General features: G+C 42.5%; 1 protein-coding gene across 2 annotated transcripts; it reads right to left on the bottom strand.

Moving 5' to 3' along the window:
• Positions 1-1,955: 1,955 nt before the first annotated feature.
• Positions 1,956-2,910, bottom strand: LOC122003682 (protein SPEAR1-like). 2 transcript variants are annotated; one of them, XM_042558758.1, is made up of 4 exons: positions 2,605-2,910; positions 2,420-2,515; positions 2,213-2,326; positions 1,956-2,125 (listed from the first exon to the last, which is right to left on the bottom strand). In XM_042558758.1, exons 1-4 carry the CDS (start codon positions 2,758-2,760, stop codon positions 2,039-2,041), a joined length of 453 nt encoding a protein of 150 aa, XP_042414692.1. In that variant the 5' UTR covers positions 2,761-2,910; the 3' UTR covers positions 1,956-2,038. The 2 variants fall into 2 exon arrangements, with proteins under 2 accessions (XP_042414692.1, XP_042414693.1); XM_042558759.1 differs by having other exon boundaries at positions 2,420-2,512; positions 2,605-2,843.
• Between the last annotated feature and the right edge of the window lie 21,967 nt (positions 2,911-24,877).

The following is a 24,877-nucleotide window of genomic DNA, read 5'->3' as shown; positions in this document are numbered from 1 at the left end:
TTTGGCTAATTCTGCTGTCTGGGCAGAGCGGGGAGGCTGCTCGGCTACTTCCGCTGTCTGGGCCGAGCCGCTCGGCACATGACTTGCTCGTCGGCGCCTGCTTTGGTGATAGTCTTTGAGCGTCGGAAGTTCGGTGCGAGACCGAGCTGTAATAACGTCGGACTGGCCATTCCTTAGTCTGATCGACTGATGGGGTTGTCCGGTCGAACGCTAGCCTAGGGGCATTGACCGCCTTAACTTTGACCTTCCACGTGACGTTGACCTCCTACGGGACGGGGTCCGACCTTATCATTGGATCATTACCAATAATTAAAACACCTGAAATATAAGTTTTAAATTGTTACAAAATCATCCAATTGTGTGGGGAGTTCAAAGCAAACAAGTTGTTTTTTTTTATCTTGAAACAACCTGAAATCAGCTTGTTTTAGTTAAAATCAACTCAAAACTCACCTTATATCTAACAGATCATTTTAAAAGGAAGTTATGCTTGCTTTATTTTGTTTTTCTAAAATTATAGTCAGTATAATGATTATATATATCTCAAAGGTGGACTAATAACAACGAATCTATTGAATGACATTCAAACTTTTTTCTTTTTTCAAAAGTTCATCTCTAAGGGTAATAGGCTGTCACAATTATTGAATTATTTGTAATAAATTTTTGAAAAAATAATTCTAGACACAAATTATGATCCTTGACTACTATTGCAAATTTAGCGACAATGGAACTATCTTTAACGGCAAGATCAAGATAATAATTTTTTTCTAGCAAAAAAGCCCATCAACGATGACTTTCTTGATATCTATGATGGCATAGGCCGTTACAAATGCTTTTATTTTTTTAAAGTGATCGGGAAGATATCCCATATTTAGTTGGTTGGAAATACGACTTTTGTGCTATTCTAGATTAGAATTGCTAATATATGTCCTTTTGCAATGTTTTGAAGTTATTGAGATGGGCTCGTCTTGGATTTCAAAGTGTTAGTTTAGGGCATATATTTCTTCTCAACTCACATTGGTTTATACCATTGCAATCATTCTCTTCTCATTCAGCTAGTTCATCCTTCCCCTTAGGGTGTTTTTCACCTTTGAGTACTTGATGCCAATGATTTACATCTCACTTTAGTCTTTGTTGTCGCATCCTTATAAGGTTCCTTGGTTGTTATAACCTTGCTTTTTAAAAGAGGCATCATTGCCTTTGAACATCCCTTGCATTGGTTGAAGATGTCAATTAATACTGTTGCAATATGGTAGTTTGATATAAGTTTAATCCAACTAATGCTCCCTTCAACAAAATGCCATAAATTGTAATATGCCCACTTTCGCATCCTTGCTTGGGGTTTTCTCAAGAGGGAACAATACTAGTGCATGGATCTTAGTTGGATAGATGGGTCAGGCATGCTAGGGTTGTTCTTCTTCCTTTATCCATGCATGGATAGTTTTCCACCAATGGCACAAAACTATTATGGTGAAATTACCATAACAATCAAATTTACTTTCTCAAATGGATCATTGAAGAGTTAAACAAAGAGGTCTAGGTCAAAGTTAAATCTAACCAAAGGGAAAGGTTGTAGAGCATCTAGATGCATGAGAGTGTGATCGCAAATGTGTTTTATTCACCCGTGGACAAATGTGATCTTTCTAATTAACTAAATTTTATTGTTCGAGCAACCAATCAAAAAGTTGATCTTGTGTGACCTAGCTAGATAGAGATCACATATTTGAATTTCGAAAATAATCTCTTATAGAATAGATAAGACTCTATATAATAGCCTCTTTCCTAAAATTCTACATGGACAGGAGCTTCATTACCAGGATACTTTTTTTCTAGAGCAACCAACCAATCAGACATAGCGCGTAGAGTTATAGAGGTATGTTTTGTACTTGAAAAACAACTATAAAATTAGTACATAGATAGCTGAGAAGAGCTCAATGATTAATCTCTTTAATTATTTGCCCAATGTTTAATGAACCATTTTTCTTATAAACATCTACAAAACCATTCATTATTCCAACATTGACCACTGAAATCACCAAAGTCATAATCTAAGCTCCAAATCAATTTCTTGCACATCACGGGAGTTGTGCCTCGTACAAAAGGACCTATCATGATTGTTGCTCACGATCTACACAAAACCAGAAGAGAGAAAAGTTATTAATTATCTCCAAATTTATAGGTTCATATGGATTAAGGTTAAGTAGGCATGCAATACCTGTGTGGTCCGTTCAAAGAGAGATAGCGTTGGCAGCTCCCCTTGATTAAGAAAGGAACTGGAATTAAATGTATTATATGCTGTGCCAATCTCTGCGTTCTCTCCAAACCCAATCTGAATTAACAGAAAATTAATTCGCCATTAACTCTCCTATAAAGATGGAAAGTTAGAATTGAGCTTTGTAAAGCTAGCTAGATATATACATACCATGACACTAGAACAGGGATCAAACATCGAAGAAGATGAAGTGGTAGAAGGGGGAGATGAAGGATACCCTGTTTGTAGTCTGCTGCCAGAATCCTGCTAAATCGATCAAGGGGGAAAAGAAAAATAAGATCGAGATGCATGAAGACAAACAAGAACATTAGATGAAACTAGAGAAAAGATAAAACCTTGTGGAGATCACCCCTCATCTGATTCTGCAATATGATCTTCTCCAACTGAGCCACCCCAAGTCCTCTTTGCGGCTGTTTTCGCTTCTCCGAACCATTCTTCTTCCCTCTCCTCCTTGAGGATTCATTACTCCTTCCACAGCCTAATCCAAGCATTTTGTTCCTATACACCAATTATACTGAGAAAGAGAGAGAGAGAGAGAGAGAGAGAGAGAGAGAGAGAGAGGGATTGCTTGTTGTAGGGCTCTTGAGGAAGGCTATATATAGAGAGAGAAAGAGATGGGCTAATTGTTTTGCTGAAAATTAACCAGATAATTACTGCATCGTGGATTTGATTATCATAAGATCTTAACATAAGATTGTGTGTTCAAAGTCGATCATATATCTCCGAAAAGATTCACAGTTATGTGTGAGATCTATAATTAAATAATCAGATTATTTTAGCCAAATTATTTCACAGTAACATAAATAATCATTAAAATACCGGTTTAGATCCTCACGATCTTTTTTATATTATAGCCTCGTTGCAACTCCTTTCACGTGGATGTATATGATATTTTATTTATGTTATCTTTGACAATTTGCCCTCCTCAATTTTAAATTGTGTTACAAGGGAACTCAAGTTCAAAGCTAAATTGCAAGAAGAATCAGACGCCTTTAATGGTCAAACATATTGACAGTTCACTTACGATATTTAGATTAAATTAAGATCCTTGATAAGAGATTAAGTAGTTTTTTTTAAGGAGTAAACGACTCGGCACCACAAAGTTGGTGGTCTCTTTGATCGGAGTGGCCGAAGGTGCATAAATTAATTCCTCGCTGCATTATTAATTGTATAAACTATCGTGCAGTAGTTTGATTCTGAGGGATGGAGGAGGATATTTTATGAAGAGAAATGGTGATGCAAGATATGGCAGGCTGGACAGGATACGAAATGCTATTTTATAAATTCACACGAAGTGTTGTTTAAACTGTTGGGAAATTATTTTATCAGACCTCTGAATATATTCTTAATTCCAACGGGGGGAAAAAATCTCCATATATACTAATTAAACTGATGTTAATATATTAGAGTATGTTGAAAAATTGGAACTAAGAAAGAATTAAGGGTACTGTTATACAGTGCATAACGATAGGATCCGATAAGGTTAGGTAGTCGGAAGTCAAGGGGACGTGACAGTCAGAAGTCAAGGGAACGTGACAGTTAAAAATTAGGGAAAGAAGGAGTTAGACCACCTGGCATCATCAGCCGTAGAATGCCCGGTCGGGTGCTTATAGATCAGGATCCCAGATCAGAAACATAAGACATAGCCTGAAGTAAGATCTAACCTTCCTCGACTGATCTGGTTTCCTCAACCCGATCTGCATAGATAGGCTTGGTACTTGCCGTAAGACAACTCCCAGTCGACCCTTCAGTACTCCAAGCGTGAAAGATGAGACCCTCGTCGTAGCTCATCTCCCTCATCAAGACTCGGGCCGGCGTCACACCCTAATGGTCAGCCCGAACTGCCCGTACGTAACTCAACCCAAGCGGGACAGAAGGCACTAGGCGACAACAATGTCAGGGAATCGTAACTGCCTGTCAAGGAATAATTGTCATATGTCAGAAAATATTCCAGTGGTCTGTTGTCATTCATCTATGAATATAACATTCTCTCAATCTATAAGAGGGCACCACGTGTCCTCCATCACCTGACAAGCCTTGACACCCGACATTCTCTGACAGTGGTCAGGTTCCAGAGGTACGCAATGTCATATAAAAAGGGAGGTCCTCTCCCTTGTGCAGGTACGCTCTCTGGCGCATTCGCACTTCTCTTCTACAGTTTTTTTCCTTCGTACACTGTTCTTCTGGGCAAAAAGTACCTGACTTGATCGTCGGAGGGCCTATGCCGAGGACTTTTTTCCTAGTTTCGGGTCTCTAACGTTCCGTGTGCTTGTCAGAGTGTGCGTAGAACCTAAGTACCACTGATTTCATCACCGCCATCCTTCAGTCCCACGTGGGGGTCCATTTTCTTGGGCACATATGCAGGGGTGTCCAAGTCGCCTCTTCGTCGACGCTAGTGACATCTCAGCCGACCTTCGTCTGACTCGGATTCCGGACAGGATCAATTTGGCGACGTCTGTGAGAACTTCCTTTGCTTATTCTGGAGCGTGAAGATAGAGGATACCAGAAAGATCAACGTCACCATGATAGCAGGAGAATATGAACTATTCAAGGAGGCTAAGAGGTGGACGACTTCTAAAAAATAGACCACCGAGACTTAACACCTACACAAGATGCCCACAGTTTCCAAGGACCCAACCCATGTCTCGAATAGAGGATCTAAAAGAAAACAGCTTGAGGATTTCCCTCAAGCCTTCTATCAAGAGCCCTGCCCGGACTATTACAACAAGGACCCGGACTATTATAATAAGAAATAGCAACCATAGGCCTCCATACCTGAGAGCTCCCCGCCTAGAGATTCAAAGAAGGGGAAAGTCATAGTCCTCCGAGAGGAGCCTAAGGAGGTGCCTAAGGAGCAAGTGTCATTCTCTCTAAGAATACTCGAGGAAAAGCTACCGAAGGGGCACAAGCCCCCAGCTATTAGAGAGTATGATGGTAGCAAGGACCTGGAGGATCACCTCCGAAAATTTCAAAACGCTGCGTTGTTACATCAATACAGCGACGCCATCAAATGTCGAGTATTCTTAAATACTCTGATCGGCTCAGCGCAAAAATTGTTCGATGAATTGTCGAACGGGTCCATCACCTGCTTCCAAGACTTCAAAACCATTTTCCTGTGCTATTTCGCTAGTAGCAGGAAGTATCAGAAGACAGAGCATTGTCTCTTTGCCCTCAAGTAAGGGTTTATGAGCCCTTGAGAAGCTATATCAAACGCTTCAATCAGGTAGCCCAGGACGTCCCGTCCGCTACCTCAGAGATATTGATGAGCGCCTTCTCCCATGGTCTGGTTCTTCCGGGCTCTCATCCAAGAGCCAATACGGAACTTTGATGAGATGCTGGGGAGGGCAGCCAACTTCATCAACGTAGAAGAAGCCCAGGTAGCTCGTCTGAAAGCAGACAAGGCGCCCACCCCTGCCAACAAGCTGGAGAAAAGGCCGCCCTAATCTATAGCTCAGTCTTTTCCCCGCTCTAAGGATAACCGACCAGGATTCCCGCCCGGTCAAGACTCTAGGACGACTTAGCCGGTAGAAGCTGTCCAAATCCCAAGACTTGGGTAGTGGGGGCCCCGCTATTGCACTTACCATAGGTCTTATATCCATGCCACCGGGGATTGTATCCAGTTCACCCGTGACTCTCGGTGCGCAGCTGAACTAGGCCTGCCTCCACCTGAGATCGCGCCCAAGATTTAGAGGCTGCTGGCTAGCCAGCCTACTACAGTAGGTCAGTCAGGTAAATTCCTGCCTGAAAATATAGGTCAGGGAAACCAGCAGCCAGGTCGGGGCAAGGAGCTAGGGAATCCTTGGAGGAGGAGAACAGGGAAAATGTGACCATGCAAAAGATCGGCATAATCTCCAGAGGTCCCACAGATGGAAATTCCGCTAGGGCTCGGAAATCTCATAAACGCCGCTTGGAGATACATGCTGTAGGATGCAGCTGGGAACAAGCTGTTGAGCCCATAATCAGTTTCGGGCAGTAAGACTTGGAGGGATTGGAGCTCCCGCATGATGATGCCATAATAATCAAAGCCATCATAGCCAACAACCGCATGGCCAGGATTTTCGTTGATACCGGAAGCTCTGTCAACATGCTGTTCAAGAATGTGTTCGAGGGCATGCAAATCGACGTCAGTGAGCTCCAGCCCGTAGCCACTTTATTATACGGGTTCACCGACAATGAGGTAAAACCAATGAGCCAAATCAAGCTAGCCATATCTCTGGGTAGTGAGCCCTTAGTGAGGACATGGAGAAGCACTTTCATTGTGGTGCATTCACCATCCTCTTATAACGTCATCCTGGGAAGACTAACATTGCATGAGTTCTGGGCTGCAGTCTCCACGTTCTATTAGAAGATTAAATTCCCTGTGGGAGACCAGGTCGGGGAAGTCAGAGGCGAGTAACTGATCTCTCTTAGGTGTTACATCGACATGGTGAAAATGGAGGCCCGCAAGGCTCAAAGAACCTCGGATGGCGGAATCCACATCATCTAAGAGGATCTTCTACCTATGGCAGAGGAACCCATCCCTTAGGAAGAGGTCCATCTCTATTCAGAGCGTCTGGAGAGCATCGCCTGCATATCAGGCAATCTGCCGATTGAGATCAAGATAGATCTTAAATGCCTAACATGCAATAAGGACATCTTTGCTTGGTCCCTTGAGGAGCTACCGGGAGTCAAGCCCGAGGTAGCTGAGCACAAGCTACACCTCTTGCTTGATTCCCGACTGGTCAAGCAGAAGTAGCAGAACTTTTTAGCCAAACAAAATAAGATCATCTGAACTGAAATGGACCAGCTCTTGAAAGCAAGACACGTTAAAGAGGTACAGTTCCCATCCTAGCTCTCTAACGTGGTCCTAGTATACAAACCTAATAATAAGTGGAGAGTTTACATCGACTTCAGAGACTCAACTGAGCTAGACCTAAGGATTGCTACCCGCTACCAAGGATCGACCAGATGGTGGATTCAACCTCGGGCTACGAGAGGATTTGTATGCTTAATGTCTATCAAGGATACTACCAGATACCTCTCGCCCAGGAGGATTAGGAGAAGGTTAACTTCATCACAGCCGATGGTACTTTCTGTTATACAGTTATGTTGTTCGGTCTATGCAACGTAGGAGCTACTTATCAACGGATGATGGATAAGATCATTCAAGAGCAGATAGGGTGGAACATAGAGGTTTATGTAGATGGTATCCTCGTCAAATCCACCTTGGCAATAAATTTGATTTCTGATATAGAAGAAACTTATGGCACGCTGCGACACTATGGGTTGAAATTAAATCCATTGAAGTGCCTATTTGGAGCTTGAGGGGAAAATTTCCTAGGGTATCTCATTACTGAACGAGGAATCAAAGACAACCCGGAGAAGGTTCAAGCCCTCCAGGACATGCAGGCACCCAGGAATATGAAGGAAGCACAGAAGCTGGTATGCAGAATAACTACGTTGTCCAGGTTCATATCTCGATCTGTAGACTGAGTGCTCCATTTTTCATAGTACTCAGAAGGGCTGCCAATTTTCAATGGGATGACGAGTACAGCAAAGCTTTTGAGGAATTAAAACAACATCTAGAGACCTTGCCCTTGCTGTTTAAGCCTAATGCTGGAAAACCGCTATGGGTGTACTTGTCAGCTATCCCTGAGGCCATGGGGGCAGTTCTAGTGAAAGAGCAGGACGACGCGCAACAGCCCATGTATTTCTTCAGTCACCTATTAAAAGAGGTCGAATCTCGATGCACGATGATCAAAAAGTTAGTTTACAGATTAGTTCTCATGGCTCGTTGCCTTCGACTTTATTTTTTAGCACACCCAATCATGGTCTTAACCAATAGCACCATGGGTAAGGCCCTTACCAATATGGAGATAGTCGGTCATCTCATCAAGTGGGCAACGAAACTTGGAGAGTATGATATATAGTATCAACCCCGAACAGTAATTAAAGCACAGGCTTTGGCAGATTTTATCATGGAGATCCATCAGTTTGACTCTGAAGAAACATGGAAGGTATACGTGGATTGATCATCCACTCAACAAGGAAGTAGCCTGGAGATACTCCTTATATCCCCTGAAGAAGATATTATGCAACTAGCGGTCTGGCTAAACTTCAGAGCTACTAATAACGAGGCGGAGTATGAAGCCTTACTGGTTGGATTGTAGGCAGCTTAGCACGTCGGGGTCACCCAAGTGATCATTTATTCAGATTCTCTATTGGTAGCTTAGCAAGTGGCTATGAACTTTGAAGTTAACAATGAGAAGCTGTAGTTATACAGAGAAGAATATGAGAAAATGAAGGAGGGCTTCAAGGAAGTCATAGTGACCAAGATTCCCTGGTTAGATAACCAAAGGGCAGATGACCTAGCCAAAATGGCCAACTCTTTGACCACTTGGGTATTGGATAGGTCAATAGCTCAGAGCTTCCTGATAGCCCAAATTAACCTACAGAACAATATGGATAAGTCAATTGACTGGAGAGCGCCAATAATCATTTATCTTCAATAAGGTGTCTTACCTGCTGAGGTGGAAGAAGCTAGATCGATCAGAAAAAGAGTGCATGCGTATGCATTGATAGGGGACCATTTGTACAAGAGGGCATTCTCTCGACCATTGCTTAAATGCTTAGGCCCGAATGAGGTAGAATATACCCTACAAGAGGTGCATCAAGGATGCTGCGATAACCATGCAGGAGGAAGGATGTTGGTTCACAAGAGACTCTTGACCGGGTATTTTTGGCCCACCCTTCAAAGAGATGCTTAGCATTTAGTAATCACCTGCCTCTCTTGCCAAAAACATCAGAACTTGACCCATCTACCAACCGAGATTTTGAAAACCTCAACAGTCTCGTGCCCCTTCGACCAATGGGGTATGGACATAATGAGACCTTTCCCTATCTCTCCTGGGCAGAAGCACTTTCTACTTATGGTGGTGGATTAATTCTCCAAGTGGGTGGAGGCAGAAGCCCTGGTCAGGATAATAGAGGGAGCTGTCATCCAGTTTCTATGGAAGAAGATCTTGTGTCGATTTGGAATCTCACACAATTTGGTCTTAAACAATGGTCGGCAGTTCTAAGGATGCAAGATTTAGGAATGGCGCTGAGGATTTGACATCACTCAGGCTTTCACTTCTGTGGCCTATCCGTAGAGCAATGGGCAGACATAGGTCACTAACTGGGAGATAGTACACGGGTTGAAGGAAAAACTAGACCATGTGGGCAGCGATTGGGTCGAGGAGCTCCCCAGCATTCTTTGGGCATATCGCACCAATCCACGAGAGAGTACAGGACTCACTCCCTTCCATCTCATCTATGGCAATGAGGCAGTCGTGTCAGTCGAGGTTGGAGTTCCGTCCAATCGATGATTACTGTATAACCCTGAGAATACTGAGCGACGACTTCTAGAGTTGAATCTAATCAGTGAAACTCGTGAAAGGATGGCTACCCGATTAACCGCATACCGACAAAGGATGCGGCTAACCTATGACAAGAAGGTGATCCCCTTCTTCTTCGGATAAGGGGATTTAGTATGGAAAAAGATCAAACCGGTCAGAGAGGTAACTAAGTTAGCATCCCAGTGGAACGGTCCTTATAAGGTCATTAAGAAATTAGCATCTGGTGCCTACTATCTCTATAGGACGCTCAAGGTAGAAGCTTGGATTGTCCTTGGAGTGCTAATCACCTTCAACCCTATCGTATCTGAGGGTGTTATTCCTTGTAACAATGGTTGTTTGATAGAAAAATCTAAGGCCTCGAGATGGGCACTATAGGCATATGAGCAAAATCCCTGGTCAGTTGAGCCTGACCTGGATTAAGCTTTCAACGAGGCACTTCGGAAGTCTTCAAGTCACAAACGAAGGACTTAGTTAAGTCCTATTACCAGCCTCAAGCAAAGTTGTGTCTACCTCAGCTAGGGCGGGTGAAGATCTAAAAGGTCTTTCACAACAAGCTCTTTGAGCTCATGACCTAACGAGTTCTGCCACACTTACATTTATAGACCCTTATACACACAGATCCAAAAAGCCCCAATACAAAGCGGGAACTAAAAACCTCGGACAAGTTTTTATACTTACAATGTGTTAAGGCAAACAATAATTTAAATTCGGAAAAAACATCATAGGGTATTTCTTTGATAATTCGCTGATGGTCTAGGAAATCCTTAGGGGGGTCAGATGACAAGTACCCTTCCTCTTAGAGTCGTTGGACTGCTCCTATTGGTCCATAGACTAGTGATTGGATAAAGCGATCTCCTACCTAAGAGTCAAACTCCAGAGAGTGCAGGTATTCTACCCGATCAATCAACTGGTGCTCGCTCTCTCCCTCCTTGTAGGTTTCGAAGGCCTGAGTTTACTGAGACAATGCTGATCGAGCTTGAGACAGCTCTGCTCACAAAGAGTCCAGCTCTGTAACCTGAGATTCTAAATCCCTTCTATGGTCTATGAGGAGTACATCCTTAGAGTTAAGTTCCTTGGTCAGGCGGTCCATCTCTTGCCTATGCATGAGTCTGAAGTCCTCTAAGGCTGCCATTTGTTAGGACAGCTTTGACTATGCCTTCTCCTTGAGGGTCAGCTCCTCTTGGTACATAGTTTCAGATGACTAGTGGAGAGCTTCTAGTCTCTTCATGTCATCCTGGAGTCGGTCAGTCTCTAGTTGGGCTTGGCCTAGGATCTATTCCTGGGATGCATTTACCTTTCTTAAGGCCTCCTCCTCTGTCTTTAGCTGGAACACGACCATAGAAGGACAAGAAAGTTGAGACTCCAGGTCTGCAACATGATCCTTTAAGATCTTATTCAGCCGATGTATATGCGAGAACGTCTGACTCAAGCATATCGGCTTGGCAAATATCTATTCATGTAAACAGGTAGTCAGGATAGGAAGAGAGGAGTAGTAAGAGAAAGTGAAGACGTATCACGGTGGGACTTTTAAGAACATATCCACCTAGGCAGACAGTGAGAGGATATCCATTTGTTTTATAGTCTACTCCCAATGAGCCGCTAGTTGTCCTCGCAGTAGGATAGAGCTAGCCTGGGCGGTGGGGTTGCGACGCAATCCCCACTCAAAGGGCATAGTAGCGCGAAAGCAGGAACGCCAGGACGGAGATGATCTGGGAGCAGTACCGCTAGGGTCAGGTTGAGAGAAAGTAGGCCCAGATTAAGTGGAGAGGCTAGGTTGAGTAGAAGAGGAAGGTCTAGGAGAAGAAGGCCCTGTCGGGGCGGCCGATGTAGATTGTAGCTTCAGATCTATCTCTTCTTTAACAACCAAGGCCTTCCCTCGATCGGCTCCTAACTGAGCTTCTAGAGGAATAATAGGGTCGCGCAGGTGATGTGGATCAGGAATGGAAGATGGCGTTGTCCTGGGCAAGGAGGTTGTGGCATGTGCTCCGGCTACCGGACAAGATCCAACAGGTCTACGCCTTGATCGACGCAAAAGTGGCAGATTGTCTGAGTCGGACCCCTCTTCTTAAGTCCAAGGGCGACGAGTGGGAGGAGCAGGATGAGTCCACCACGCAGGATCTGGAGTAGAGTATACAGTAGGCGTTGCCTGAGGGGTAGCAGAACGAGAGATAGTAGTAGCATCCACCGCTAGAGCGAGTAAAGTAGAATGTGAAAGGTTCTGCCTACCCAAGATTATGCGCCCTCAATGATTTATTTCCAAAGTGCTTAGGGGGAGGGCCCTAGTCAAAGATGATCTGGCGAGAGTGTCGACTACAACAAAATGAAAATTAGCATGAAAGGCAAGAGATAGGTAAGGTGAAGATAATGTTTACCAAAAGAGTGTGATAGCTCTAAAGGAACGAGACTCAGCCTGAATAAATACAGGACATTTTCCATTAACAAGATGCTCAGATTGAAGCACTAGCCCTCTAGTTGCGACGATGACTCCACAAAAATAGGGTCTGAGCGGTAGTCTCCTAGAGGAGGCGCCGAAGGGACATAGAAGCGTCACTTAGTAGGCCACTCCACAACAGAGGGGAAGCGAAGGAAAAAGTATTTATATTTTCACTCTATTCCCGAAGGGGGTAAGGGTGCAAAATGGTTGGTCTGGGTGCGAGCCTGGAAGCAGAAAAGACCCTCACTATGACGCCAGGGAGTGAAGAAGTAGTGAAATAGGTGAGGAGTTCAATGAATATCACACAAGTCACAGATGAGAACGAACCCACACAGGATCCGAATGAAGTTGGAGGTGATTTGACAAAGCGAAATATGAAAATAGAGATTCACATTGGAAAAGAAGGGGTGGATAGGCAAAGATTGACCACAACCTGTTCTTTGAAAAAAGTCACATAGCCCTAAGGTGGTCGGAAAAGTCGATGGACCTCAGAGGGTATGATAATGTGCATAGTTGTGGACACTTCGTACACGAAGCAGAGATCGTCTAGATCTACATCACTAAAGGTTGAGACACCAGGGGCATACCTAGGTAGGGGAGAATCCAAGGAAAATTTAAGGTCACAAACAGAAGGTCGGAAAGCAAAAGCACGAAAGGAAGAAAAGAAGGGAAGGCGACTTCAGCTATTAGTGGGAGGGACAAATGAGAGAAGCGGACTATGTAAAGCCTGAAAAATTCCTGAATTTATTTTAGAATTATTCTATGATTTTTCTGGAATTTTTAGATATTTTTCCGGAATTTTCCGAGTAGCGGAAGTAGCAAAAATAATTGGAACCGTAAAATAGCCTAGGCGGGAATCGAACCCAAGACCTATGGTGTAAGGGATAATGTTAGTAACCAGTTGAACCCAGCAGGGCCGTGCTGAGAGAAAGGAGAAACGTTTATATTTATATTAGAGTTGGACCGGAATTACCACTTGATATAAATAGGAGGTTTAAGTGGGTTTGATTTATTTGGATTTAGTTGGTTCGGCACATCTCCTCCCCTCCAAACCTCACGCCGACGCCACCCTCTTCTCTTCCTCCTTCTCTCGGCGCCACACCAAGAGAACTCTAGGGTTCTCCCCCTAGGGTCCTAAGTGCATCTTCCGGCGACGACTCCAACACGAAAAAGATTCTTCTCCGCGAGAGGAACGCGAGGACGTAAGCGGTTCGTCGAGAGGATCAGTTTTCCGGAAAACCTAGCGAATAGAATCGTAAGAAAATCTTGCGATTGAGGTAAGAAACCCCTCACCTGCAGTATAATTGCTCTCGCTTGTTAGTTTTGGCGTTAGTTCAGTAGTTTTACAGTTTTCAGTTTTAGGGTGTGCTTTTAGTTCACACCAAGCATTCGGTAGAATGCTCAGTTCAGAAGGATGCACCAATAGGCGTCCTAACAGCATGTAAAATGTATTAGAAACATTTTACTCAGTTTATTATCAGTTATTACAGCTAATGGATCAGATATCCATTGGGTGGGCTCCCACAGTAGCCTCTAGGTTCAGATAACCTAGCTCTAGGTTCACCTAGCCATTAGACATATTGAAATAAAAAAAGAAAATTATGAAATTTATTTTACTTTTATTCATTGTACTTGGATCGTTTGACTATAAAGTGTAGTCCCAAGGTTGGAAACTCAGTAACCTAGATTCATATCCTCGATCAATGGGATGCGCACACAGTAAGTACAGTTGCCAGGGCCTAGCAGCATGTTTAGTATTTTCATCTATTATTATATATAGTTTTCCAAATATGTAATCAGTGATGGAAACACTATCTTAGTTTCAGTTTCAGTTGATTATCTCAGTTAAGTTTCATGATTTGAGTTCATGACCAGTTAGATGTATATGCATGACCAGTTCAGTATGTATGCTTAGTTTCAGATACAGTATGCTATGCTCAGCTTGTTTGTATGCCATGATCAATTCAGTACATGTTTGTATGCCATGCCATGTTGCCATGCTCAGTTCAGTTTTCAAATAGCATGTTTTGAAACCATACTCGCATCGTTGCATGTTTTTGTGAGGTAGATGGTTTCTTACTAAGCTCTAAGCTTACAGATACTATTTTCCTTATACTGCAGATACAGGTAAAAGGAAAATGGACTAGCAGTGGAGGCTGGAGGGCAATGCAGATGAGGATGTGTGTGGAAGGAACTGGAATAAAAGACCCTCTGGGGATTTAGCATTTACTTTAGCACTTTACAGTTTATTAGTTCAGTTTTCATGTTTTAGGCACTTTTGAACCTTAGCAAGTTTGAGCAATTAGAACTTTTAGAAATTCATATCTTCATGCACTTTAAGTTGTTAAAATGCCATGAATCAGTAAACCTTGCTTTAGCTTAAGTTTAGAATTGTTACTACATGTTGCTAGAATGTTTATTATACATTAGATAGTTGTAGTGTGAGGTTTTGGCACGAACCAGTGCTGAAATCAGAGTTTCTGATTCGAAATCAGAAACCCTGATCGGTCAGCCGACCGATCGGGAATGAGTTGGTGTCACTGGATCGGTCAGCCGACCGACTCAGACACGAACAGAGAGTTGGCAAGGGTTATGGATCGGTCAGCCGACAGGCTCACTAATCGGTCTCCCGATCGATCAGGGTGTTCCTGGATCGGTCGGTAGACCGATCCAGTTGCGTACAGAAGCGAGGTAAGCTTATGGATCGGTCAGCCGACCGATCCAGAGGGTGCCTCCATGCCAGTATCAGCTGGAACGATCTGTGAATCGTTCCGACGGCTCAATCGACACACGGATCGGTTGAAATGTCTGATTACAGCTAGCAGGACATTCGAGAGGCATAGATTGTCTCTCCTAGCATGTGTACAACACTTAGATACTCTTAGAATGTCAGGTTAAGACTTTACAGTAATTAGTTTAGCAAATTTCAAATTTGCTCAGTTTTCCGCACAGTCAGTACAGCAGTATTGTAGCGATTCGCCTTACAGCCTAGTCAATAGAAGGCGGGTCGTTACAGACTATTTATAGTAGTCAAGGGAGATGCTTAGAAGAACGCCTCGACATTAGCGACAATCATGTGATCCATAGACGAGGTAGTTGATGTCAGTCATAGGCGTGGAAGTAATGTTGGCCGTCAGATCATCTTGGAATCTGGTGCGGAAGTGGTCTTGTCAAAAAAGGCCGGATAAAAGGACACATAGTAAAATTGGAGTGGAAGTCTATATGACATTAGAAATAGGCGAAGCTACAGTGAGCCTCCCTCGGGCCAATAGGAGGGCTCAAAAATCATTGGAGGCTGCAACCAATCGAGTAGTTATACTACGTGACCTGGTCATGGAGATGGAGCGGTTAGTAAGGATTAAGTGCCCAAGAAGGGGGAATGATCCTTGCAGAGGCCTGCCCAAGTGACAAACCAATCAGGCATTCATGAAGGGGTCAAACACTTGACAAGTTACTTACTCATATAAAGTAAAATGCCTTAAGGTCTTGGATGGACTCCCTTAGATACTCTAGCACTACATTTCACACTGATAACAGGTCCACCCATATAACCCATACACAATTTCTTGAAGAAATTTCAAGATTAAGGTCGCAGCGAAGTTTGAAGATTTATATCATTCAAAATCAAAATAAAGGCAGTTACAAGGGAACACAAACTATTCGAATGAAGGGAAAGCTTCATTAGGCAACTCATTCAGGAGACGAGCCCGATCCAGGAAGTTTTCAGGGGGAGTCGACCGGAGACTGCAGCAAGGTCCTGTGTCACCATAGCAAAGCATTTGGTCGATGAGATTGCCTATCTTCAATCCAAACTCTTTGGAGGCTAGGAAGGAGGTCTTGTGAGCAGCTAGACGCTAGCTCTTGCCCTCCTAATAATCCTTCAGCTCTTCCCCAGCTTTGTCTATAGCAGCTTGTGCCTTGGCTAACTCCTGGCGTGAGGCCACCGTCTCTGCCCTCGCAACTGAAACCTCCGCCTGTGCAGATTTGAGAGCAGCCTGAGCTGCATCCAACTACTTCTAAAGGACGGTCTCCCGATTAGTGCTGGCAGATAGCTTTGCCATTTTATCCTCCAGGTCTGTCTTTAGAGAGGTGTATGCCTCTTGGAGCTCCCGCAGCTGTGAAAAGAGGGTGGTCACCTCTGCGTCCTTCTCCTCCAAGTCAACCAAGATCTGGACGCGCCTCAGGCCCTCAGACTTGAGCTTGGACTCGCTGTCTTTAGGGCGGTCTGTAAGGACTGCACCTTCTCTGACTCTACTTGAGCCATGTTCCTAGCAGTTCGAGTTTTCTCCTTGGCCACCTGCAGGTTAGATTGGATCAAGCTCTCAGTGGTTGTCTGGTCAAAAGCATGGCTAGCGGTCGTAGGAGATGTTATCTCCTGAATGCGAGCCCTCAAGGATTCATTCTCCCATAGAAGACTAGCAATGAACTGGAATAGGCTCAGCCACGTGACATAGGTCTGTAGAAAGTGCCAGTGGGATTAGCAATATTTCAAGGACGTGAAAGGGAAGCAAATAAAACTTACCGACCCTAGTCGTTGGGAGAGATGGTCGGCTAAGTCCAGTTGGGGGCATTCCAAAATCTGGTCGACCTAGATTTTTGATGAATCAGCTAGGGCTCCGTGAATTTACACCTAACCACAGTTGGGAGAGGTGATAGCAAAGGGAATGGAGCACAACACCTGGAGGGATGACAGTTGGATTGAAGAAGTAAAGGCGTACCGTCCTTTGAGATGCTCCTTGGGCCAGAAGAAGAAGGAGCCAGAGGCGGTTGCTGGCTCGAGGACGGAGGAGCAGAAGGCATAGAAGTCCCGAGCAGACCTTCCATTCAGGTGGTTGTCTGCTCCTGGGTGGGGACTGGAATAGGAGAAGAGGTCGCAGCCTCTGATGAAAGCGGAGTGCTCATCCGAGCTGGAGTTTTTGCTTGGAGGACACCCGTGATAAGGGCAGCCTCTGAGGTAAAGATTAGACTGATAGAGTCACACACCATCTTTTGCGTTGAAGGCATAAGCGTTGCTCGGGAGCTGGAGAGGGAGCCCTCTCACTAGCTACTATCCCGCTGGGGAGTGATTCAGCTTTAGGGGCCTCAGGGTCCCCTGACTGTTGAGAAGTAGCCTCTGCTTTGGCGCTGGCCTGGAGAACCTCTTGACTAGCCATGATCTCCCTACCTAGTTTCCATAGGGTCATGCTGGGCATCGCGGAAGAATTAAGGGCAAAGGTACGAAACATGATGACTTCTGCAGACTAAGGAAAATACCTCAATTAGTGGAGATATGCAAGGGAAGTCGAGTGATCTTACCAAAAGGTGCACTCAGAGGCATCTGGATGGGGCTTAGCCCAAAAGTGTATAACACGCTCTCCCATAGCAAAGAAGAGAGTCGCAACTACACTTTGTCCAATTTTTTAGAGGTAGTCAAACAAGCAGGCTGGTACTAATAATCTCTCAACTTGAAGGGAGAGGGAAGATTAAGATGCCATTCAACTAGCCAGGTCACAGACTCGGGCAATTGGACATAGAAAAAGTGGGACTTCCAGCCTTTACTTAAGGAAGGCATACCCTCGAAAAATCTATACCCGGTCCTAAACTGTACCATGAAGACGCCAGGCCCTGATCGCTTAAGAGAATAAAAATGGTGAAAGAGTTAAGGAGTCAAGGGGATTTCATACAGACAACATAAGATCACCATTCCGTACATGACGGAGAAGGCATTAGGGGCGAACTATGATAAGGGGACACCAAAGTACTGACTCAAGGAAGAGAAGAAAGAGGGGATAGGAAATCGGAGACCGTCGAGAAGATGATCTTTGAAGAAGGCCACAAAGTCGGTGTTGTATTTAATAAATATAATCATGCACACACATAAAATGCCCTTGACATGCCCAAGGGTCCAATCACACACAATCACATTAAGCCATAATAGTTGGAGTCTGCAACCACAGAGTTAGCATATCCTACTATTATCCTGCCTAAAATATGTATGACATGTGCATAATTAAATTGAAAACCAAACACACAGAAGGCAAACCCTAGCTCTGATACCAATTGTTGGTTAGTCCTAGGAATATCGTATCGGTTCCCCTGTACAAAATTTTTTTACAAGTTCTGAACTTTTCCTAACAGCCTATTGTGTTCTTTAGATATTAAATTCGGAATCGCAAACGGAACTTAACATTATTGATTCTAAATTTAACTTATCTGTTCTTAGAGGTTTAGACTTGGATCGCAAACGATACTTAACATTATAGATCTAAGTCCACCTATGTTACAAATTCAATTAAATATTTATTTCGGAAATCGACTCTTAGGTCAAACATGGCGAGGCACTTGACCTTCTTGGGTATGGGAACATCCACCATTGCCTTGACAAAGCCTCTTAACGAAATTCAATATTTAATTTCCTTATATAACTCTAGGTTTAACCAAAAAGAACAATCGAATCACAAGATCGAAAAATAAAAGAAACACAAATTCGAAACAAATCCGAATATCTAGAATCTCTAGACTCTTGTGTTTGTAATTCATACAAAGAAAAACTAGTATGATGCGAAAAATAATTACTAGTTATACCTTTCTTTGTATGCAACAACCTCTTGATCTTCTACCGTATTCCTCTTCTTATCTCGGACGTCGTGTGGGTGATGATCTTCTAAGACGAGAACCATCCAAACCCTTCTTCTTCCTTCTTCCAAGTTTCGGCCAAGCAAATTTCTCCAAGAGATAGCAAGTCTCGGCCAACACCACCAAGCTCCAAGGGATGCTAGAAACAAAGCCTCCTTTCCCTCCTTCTTCTCCTAGCAAGATCCGGCCACCTTCCAAGCTCCAAGAGATGATGAGGTTTAGCCAAGGAGAAGAAAGAAAAAGGAAAAGGGAGAATAAGAGGGTCGGCCACACCAAGGTAGAGAGGAGAGGAATAGAAGAGAGTTCACTTTGTGAAGGCACCCCCTCCCTCTCTTTTATAATTCTTGGTCTTGGTAAATAAGGAAAGTTTTAATAAAAACTTCCTTATTTTCTTTATCATAAAAAGGAAATTTTAATTGATAAAAAATAATTTCCTTTTCTTTTATTAAAGTGCCCGGCCACCTCTAATTCTCCAAGTAAGGAAAGTTTTAATCACAAAAATTAAAACTTCCTAATTTATTTCCGAAAATTTTTAAAATAAAAATTTCTCTGTTAATTTTTCCCTTCATGGTTGGTTATAAAAGGAAATTTTATAAATTAAAATCTCTCTATTAAAACATGTGGATGATTTCCAAAAAAGAAAGTTATCTTTAAAATTAAAATCTTCCTCTCAATCTACAAATAAGGAAAGATATCAAATCTTTTCTTAATCTTTTGTAGAAACTATAATAGGAAAAATTTAATTTTAAAACTCTCTTTTAAAATCATGAACATGGTTTTATAAAAGGAATGTTTTATAAAAAATTAAAATCTTCCTTTCAATCTACAAATAAGAAAAGATATCAAATCTTTTCTTAATCTTTTGTAGAAACTATAAAAGGAAAGATTTAATTTTAAAACTCTCTTTTAAAATCATGAGGATGGTTTCATAAAAGGAAAGTTTTATCAAAAATTAAAATCTTCCTTTTAACTACAAATAAGGAAAGATATCAAACATTTCACTTAATCTTTTGTAGAAAGCTATAAAAGGAAAGATTTAAACTTTAAACTCTCTTTTAAAATCATAGTATCCACATAAGAAATATTTAAAAAATAAAATCCTTTTTAATTTAATGTGACCGACCACACCAAGCTTGGATTCAAGCTAGGGTCGGCCACACAACTTGGTTCATCCTATTTGCTTGGCCGACCCAAGCTTGGGTTCCAAGCTTGCTTGGCCGGCCACCTTAGGATGGGTATAAAGGTGGGTATAGGTGGGTATAATACTTTATTAATAAGAGGCTACGATAGGGACTGAGAGGAGGAATTGGTTTTGATCTCCCGATGAAATTAAGCTTCCTGTGTTTGCCCCGAACACCCAACTTAATTTCATCAATAATAATTCATTCGACTAAAGAATTATTATTGAACTACTGCACCAATCTCAAATTACATTTTGGGCTCCTTCTTATCATGAGTGTGTTAATCTCCCTGTCTTTAAGATGTCGGATGTCCACTAATTAATTGAGTTACTAGCAACTCACTTTAATTAATATCTTAGTCCAAGAGTAATACCACTCAACCTTATTGTCGTGTCGGACTAAGTCCACCTGCAGGGTTTAACATGACAAGCCTTATGAGCTCCTTTTGAGGACATTATCAACCTATATTACTAGGACACAGTTTCCTTCTATAATCAATAACACACACTATAAGTAATATTGCTTCCCAACTTATCTGGTTTATTGAATTATCGAGCTAAATCTCACCCTTTGATATAAGTTAAAGAAATAAATACTAAATATATGTACTTGTTATTATATTAGGATTAAGAGCACACACTTCCATAATAACTAAGGTCTTGTTCTTTTATTAAGTCAATATAAAAAGAACTTACCTTAAATGGTCATGCTCAATACACTCAGAGTGTACTAGTGTAATTTATCAGTCAAGTTAAACTAATAACTAATTACACTACACTATTCCAATGGTTTGTTCCTTTCCATCTTAGTCGTGAGCTACTGTTTATAATTTATAAGGAATTGATAACATTATCTTCTGTGTGTGTCACCACACACCATGTTATCTACAATATAAATTAATTGAACAACTACACATAACTTATAAATGTAGATATTTAACCAATATGATTCTTATTTCTAAGTAAATGTTTATACAAAAAGCTAGGCTTTTAGTATACATTCCAACACTCACGCCTCCAGACTCTCTCCCCAGCGTGAGTTATAAGTGAGCATACTCTCACACCCAACAAACTCTCAGTCGAGATTCTAGACCCCCGCCTCAACGTGAGTTATAAGTAAGCATGCTCTCATATCCAATGACCTCTCAATCGAGATTTCAGACTCTCGCCTCAGCGCGAGTTATAAGTGAGCATGCTCTCACGCCAACGACCTCTTAGTAGAGATTCCAGACTCTTGCCCCAATGCAAGTTATAAGTGAGCATGCTCTCATGCCTCCAGACTCTCTCCCTAGTGTGAGTTATAAGTGAGCATGCTCTCATGTCTCTAGACTCTCACCCCAACGCAAGTTAAAAGTAAACATTGTCTCACGCCCAATGACCTCTCGGTCGAGATCCCAGACTCTGGCCTAGTGCGAGTTATGAGCGAGTATACTCTCGCGCTCAACAACCCATTGGTCAGCTTTCTACACTCTCACCCCCACGCGGGTTATCAACAAGCAGAACTTTCACTAATTACCTCTCGGGGTTTATATAAAGTAAGAAAGTGCTTGTGGGGAAAGGAAGAAAGTGTTGGGATTTTCGAGCCGTAAAAACCGCTTTTTGTGTTGCGAAAACCCCGAAATCCCATGCCACCGGATTCGTGTGAAGATAAAAATTTTGTGTACATGTTTTTCCGTCCTAGATCTACATAAGATCTACATGGTTAAGAGATTACCCTTATAGCGAAGCCCTTTGCGGATCCCCGAACTCCTTTGCTGCTTCCGATGCAGCAATATACTCGGCCTCTGTTATAGAATCAGCAACTGTGTCCTGCTTCGAACTCTTCCAGCTCACAGCACCACCATTCAAGCAAAACATAAACCCAGACTGTGATCTATAATCATCCTGGTCAATTTGGAAGCTGGCATCACTGTAACCCTTTACAGCTAGCTCATCATCGCCTCCATATATCAATAAATATTCTTTAGTCCTTCTTAATTACTTAAGAATATTCTTGACTGCTATCTAGTGACTTTCACCTGGATTTGACTGGTATCTACTCGTCATGCTCAAAGCATATGAAACATCAGGATGAGTACATAGCATGGCGTACATGATAGATCCTATGGCTCAGGCATAAGGGAGCATATCCATGCGGTCTCTCTCCTCTCTAGAAGAGGGACTTTGAGTCTTCGAAAGAATCACACCATATGACATCGGCAGAAATCCCTTCTTAGAGTTCTGCATGGCAAACCCTAGTAATACCTTGTCAATATATGTACTATGACTTAGGCTAAGCAATTTCTTAGATCTATCTCTATAGATCTGTATGCCTAGAATACAGACTGCTTCACCTAAGTCCTTCATTGAGAAATAATTCCCTAGTCAAGTCTTTACAGACTGCAGCAAAGGGATGTCGTTCCCAATGAGTAGTATGTCATCCACATACAATACAAGGAAGACAACTGTGCTCCCTACAACCTTCTTGTAGACACAAGGTTCATCTTCATTCTTGATTAAATCAAACTGTTTGATCGCATCATCGAATCGAAGATTCTAGCTCCGAGAAGCTTGCTTTAGTCCATAAATGGACTTATGCAACTTGCATACTCTGCTAGTATGCTGTGGATCTACAAAACCCTCAGGTTGTGTCATGCACACATCCTCGAGCAGATTTCCATTCAGAAACACGGTTTTGACATCCATCTGCCAGATCTCATAATCTTGGTATGCTGCAATAGCAAGCATGATCCGAATGGACTTAAACATCACTACTGGAGAAAAAGTTTCATCATACTCAATACCATGAATTTGCTTAAAACCTTTAGCTACCAGACGACCCTTATATATAAGTCCATCCATGTCAGTCTTTCTCTTAAAGACCCACTTACACCCAATGGGTTTAACCCCTTCAGGTGGATCAACCAAAGTCTATACTTGGTTGGTGTACATGGATTCTATCTCGGATCTCATGGCCTCTAGCCATTTCTTAGAATCTGGGCTCATCACAGCTTCCTGATAGGAGGTAGGCTCATTCTCAATTAGCATAGCATCATCATGGTCAGACAAGAGAAATGAGTATCTCTCAAGCTGACGACGTACCCTATCAAACCTGCGAAGAGGTATGTCTACTTGAACTGGTTGTTGTTCCTCAACTCCTTGTAGAACAATCTCATCATCCACAACACTTTGTGGTTCCAGTTCAACTTCCATCAAGGCTTCAGTGCTATGGTCCATATCTTGAACTTCTTCAAGATTGAATGTACTCCCACTAGTTTTTCTAGAAACAAAGTCATTTTCTAGAAAAACCCCAGTTTTAGCCACAACTACTTTGTGTTGATTGGGAATGTAGAAGTAATATCTCTTCGTTTCCTTGGGATATCCTATAAAATAGCACTTATCGAATTTGGGTCCCAGTTTGTCCAAGACTTGATGTCGAACGTAAGCCTCACAACCCCAAATCCTCATAAAAGACACCTGGACATCTCTCCCAGTCCATATCCTATATGGTGTCTTTATCACAGCCTTGGATGGAACACGGTTGAGTATGAAGGCTGTTGTGTCCAGAGCATAGCCCCAAAGAGATGTAGGAAGATCTGTGTGACTCATCATAGACCGTACCATATCTAATAGGGTACGATTCCTTCTTTCAGATACACCATTCCACTGTGGTGTTCCAGGAGGAGTGAGCTGGGATAGAATCTCACACTTAGCTAGATAGTCATGAAACTCATGGCTAAGTTATTCTCCACCTTGATCTGATCGAAGTATCTTAATACTCTTACCAAGCTGGTTTTGTACTTCATTCTTGAATTCTTTGAACTTTTCAAAGGATTCTGACTTATGTGTCATCAAATACACATAACCATATCTACTGAAGTCATTAGTAAATGTCATGAAGTACCTATAACCACCTCTAGCAGCGACATTGAAAGGTCCACATACATCACTATGTATAAGTTCTAACAAGTCAGTAACTCTCTCGCTGTGTCCACTAACATCTTGCCCAGTAGGCATGACTCACATGTCTCATATGATTCAAAATCAAATGAGTCCAGCAAACCATTTTTATGGAGCTGGGATATGCGTTTGTCATTTATATAACCTAAGCGACAGTGCTAGAGATAGGTTTGGTTCATTTGATTTGAACCTTTTGGTATTTACGTTATAAATGGGGTTCTCTAAGTCTAGAATATAGAGTCCGTTAATCAGAGGTGCACTACAATAGAACATATCATTTAAATAAACTGAACAACATTTGTTCTTTATTATAAATGAAAAACCTTTTTTGTCCAAACAAGAAACTGAAATTATATTCTTAGTAAGAGCAGGCGCATAACAACATTCATCTAGTTCTAGTACAAGCCCAGAGGGCAGAGACAGATAGTAAGTCCCTACAGCAACAGCAGCAACCCGTGCTCCATTGCCTACTCGTAGGTCCACCTCGCCCTTCGTCAATGCCCTGTTATTTCTCAACGCCTGCACATTAGTACAAATGTGAGAAGCACATCCGATATCTAATACCCATGATGAAGAAATAGAGAGATTAACTTCTATAACATATATACCTGAAGTATAAGGCTCGCTTCTCTTCTTCTTAAGATCTTCCAGGTACACTTTGCAGTTTCTCTTCCAATGCTCGGTCTGACCGCAGTGGAAATAGGTAGCATCCTTGGCAACCCCTCCTTTGCGTTTTAGTGCCTTTCCTTTTACCTTGGCTGGGGACTTTCCCTTACCTTTAGACTTGGCCTTGCCTTTTCCCTTTTGCACCATCAAAATGGAGTTGGGCTTAACCTTCTTAAGGTTGATCTCAGCAGTTCTCAACATACTCAGAAGCTCAGGCAGTGGCTTGTCAATTTCATTCATGTTGTAGTTCATGACGAATTGACTGTAGCTCTCTATCAAGGATTGCAAGACCAAATCAGTGGCCAGCTTTTGGCCAAGGGAGAATCCCAACCTCTGTAGGTTTTCTATGTACCCAATCATCTTGAGTACATATGGACCTACGGGAGTCCCGTCTTGCA

Source organism: Zingiber officinale, chromosome 7B (genome assembly GCF_018446385.1).
Source record: "Zingiber officinale cultivar Zhangliang chromosome 7B, Zo_v1.1, whole genome shotgun sequence".
In the NCBI taxonomy this organism is placed as follows: Eukaryota; Viridiplantae; Streptophyta; class Magnoliopsida; order Zingiberales; family Zingiberaceae; genus Zingiber; species Zingiber officinale.
Note: the sequence above shows the minus strand (reverse complement) of the source record. Positions and strands in the feature narration are given on the sequence as shown.

What these genes read in the sequence shown, in the direction of transcription:
- LOC122003682 (XM_042558758.1), bottom strand. Translation starts at nt 2,760, where the DNA reads ATGCTTGGATTAGGCTGTGGAAGGAGTAATGAATCCTCAAGGAGGAGA. An exon ending in TGAGGGGTGATCTCCACAAG is followed by an intron (nt 2,516 to 2,604) that starts GTTTTATCTTTT and finishes TGATCGATTTAG; the next exon opens with CAGGATTCTGGCAGCAGACT. An exon ending in ATCCCTGTTCTAGTGTCATG is followed by an intron (nt 2,327 to 2,419) that starts GTATGTATATAT and finishes CTGTTAATTCAG; the next exon opens with ATTGGGTTTGGAGAGAACGC.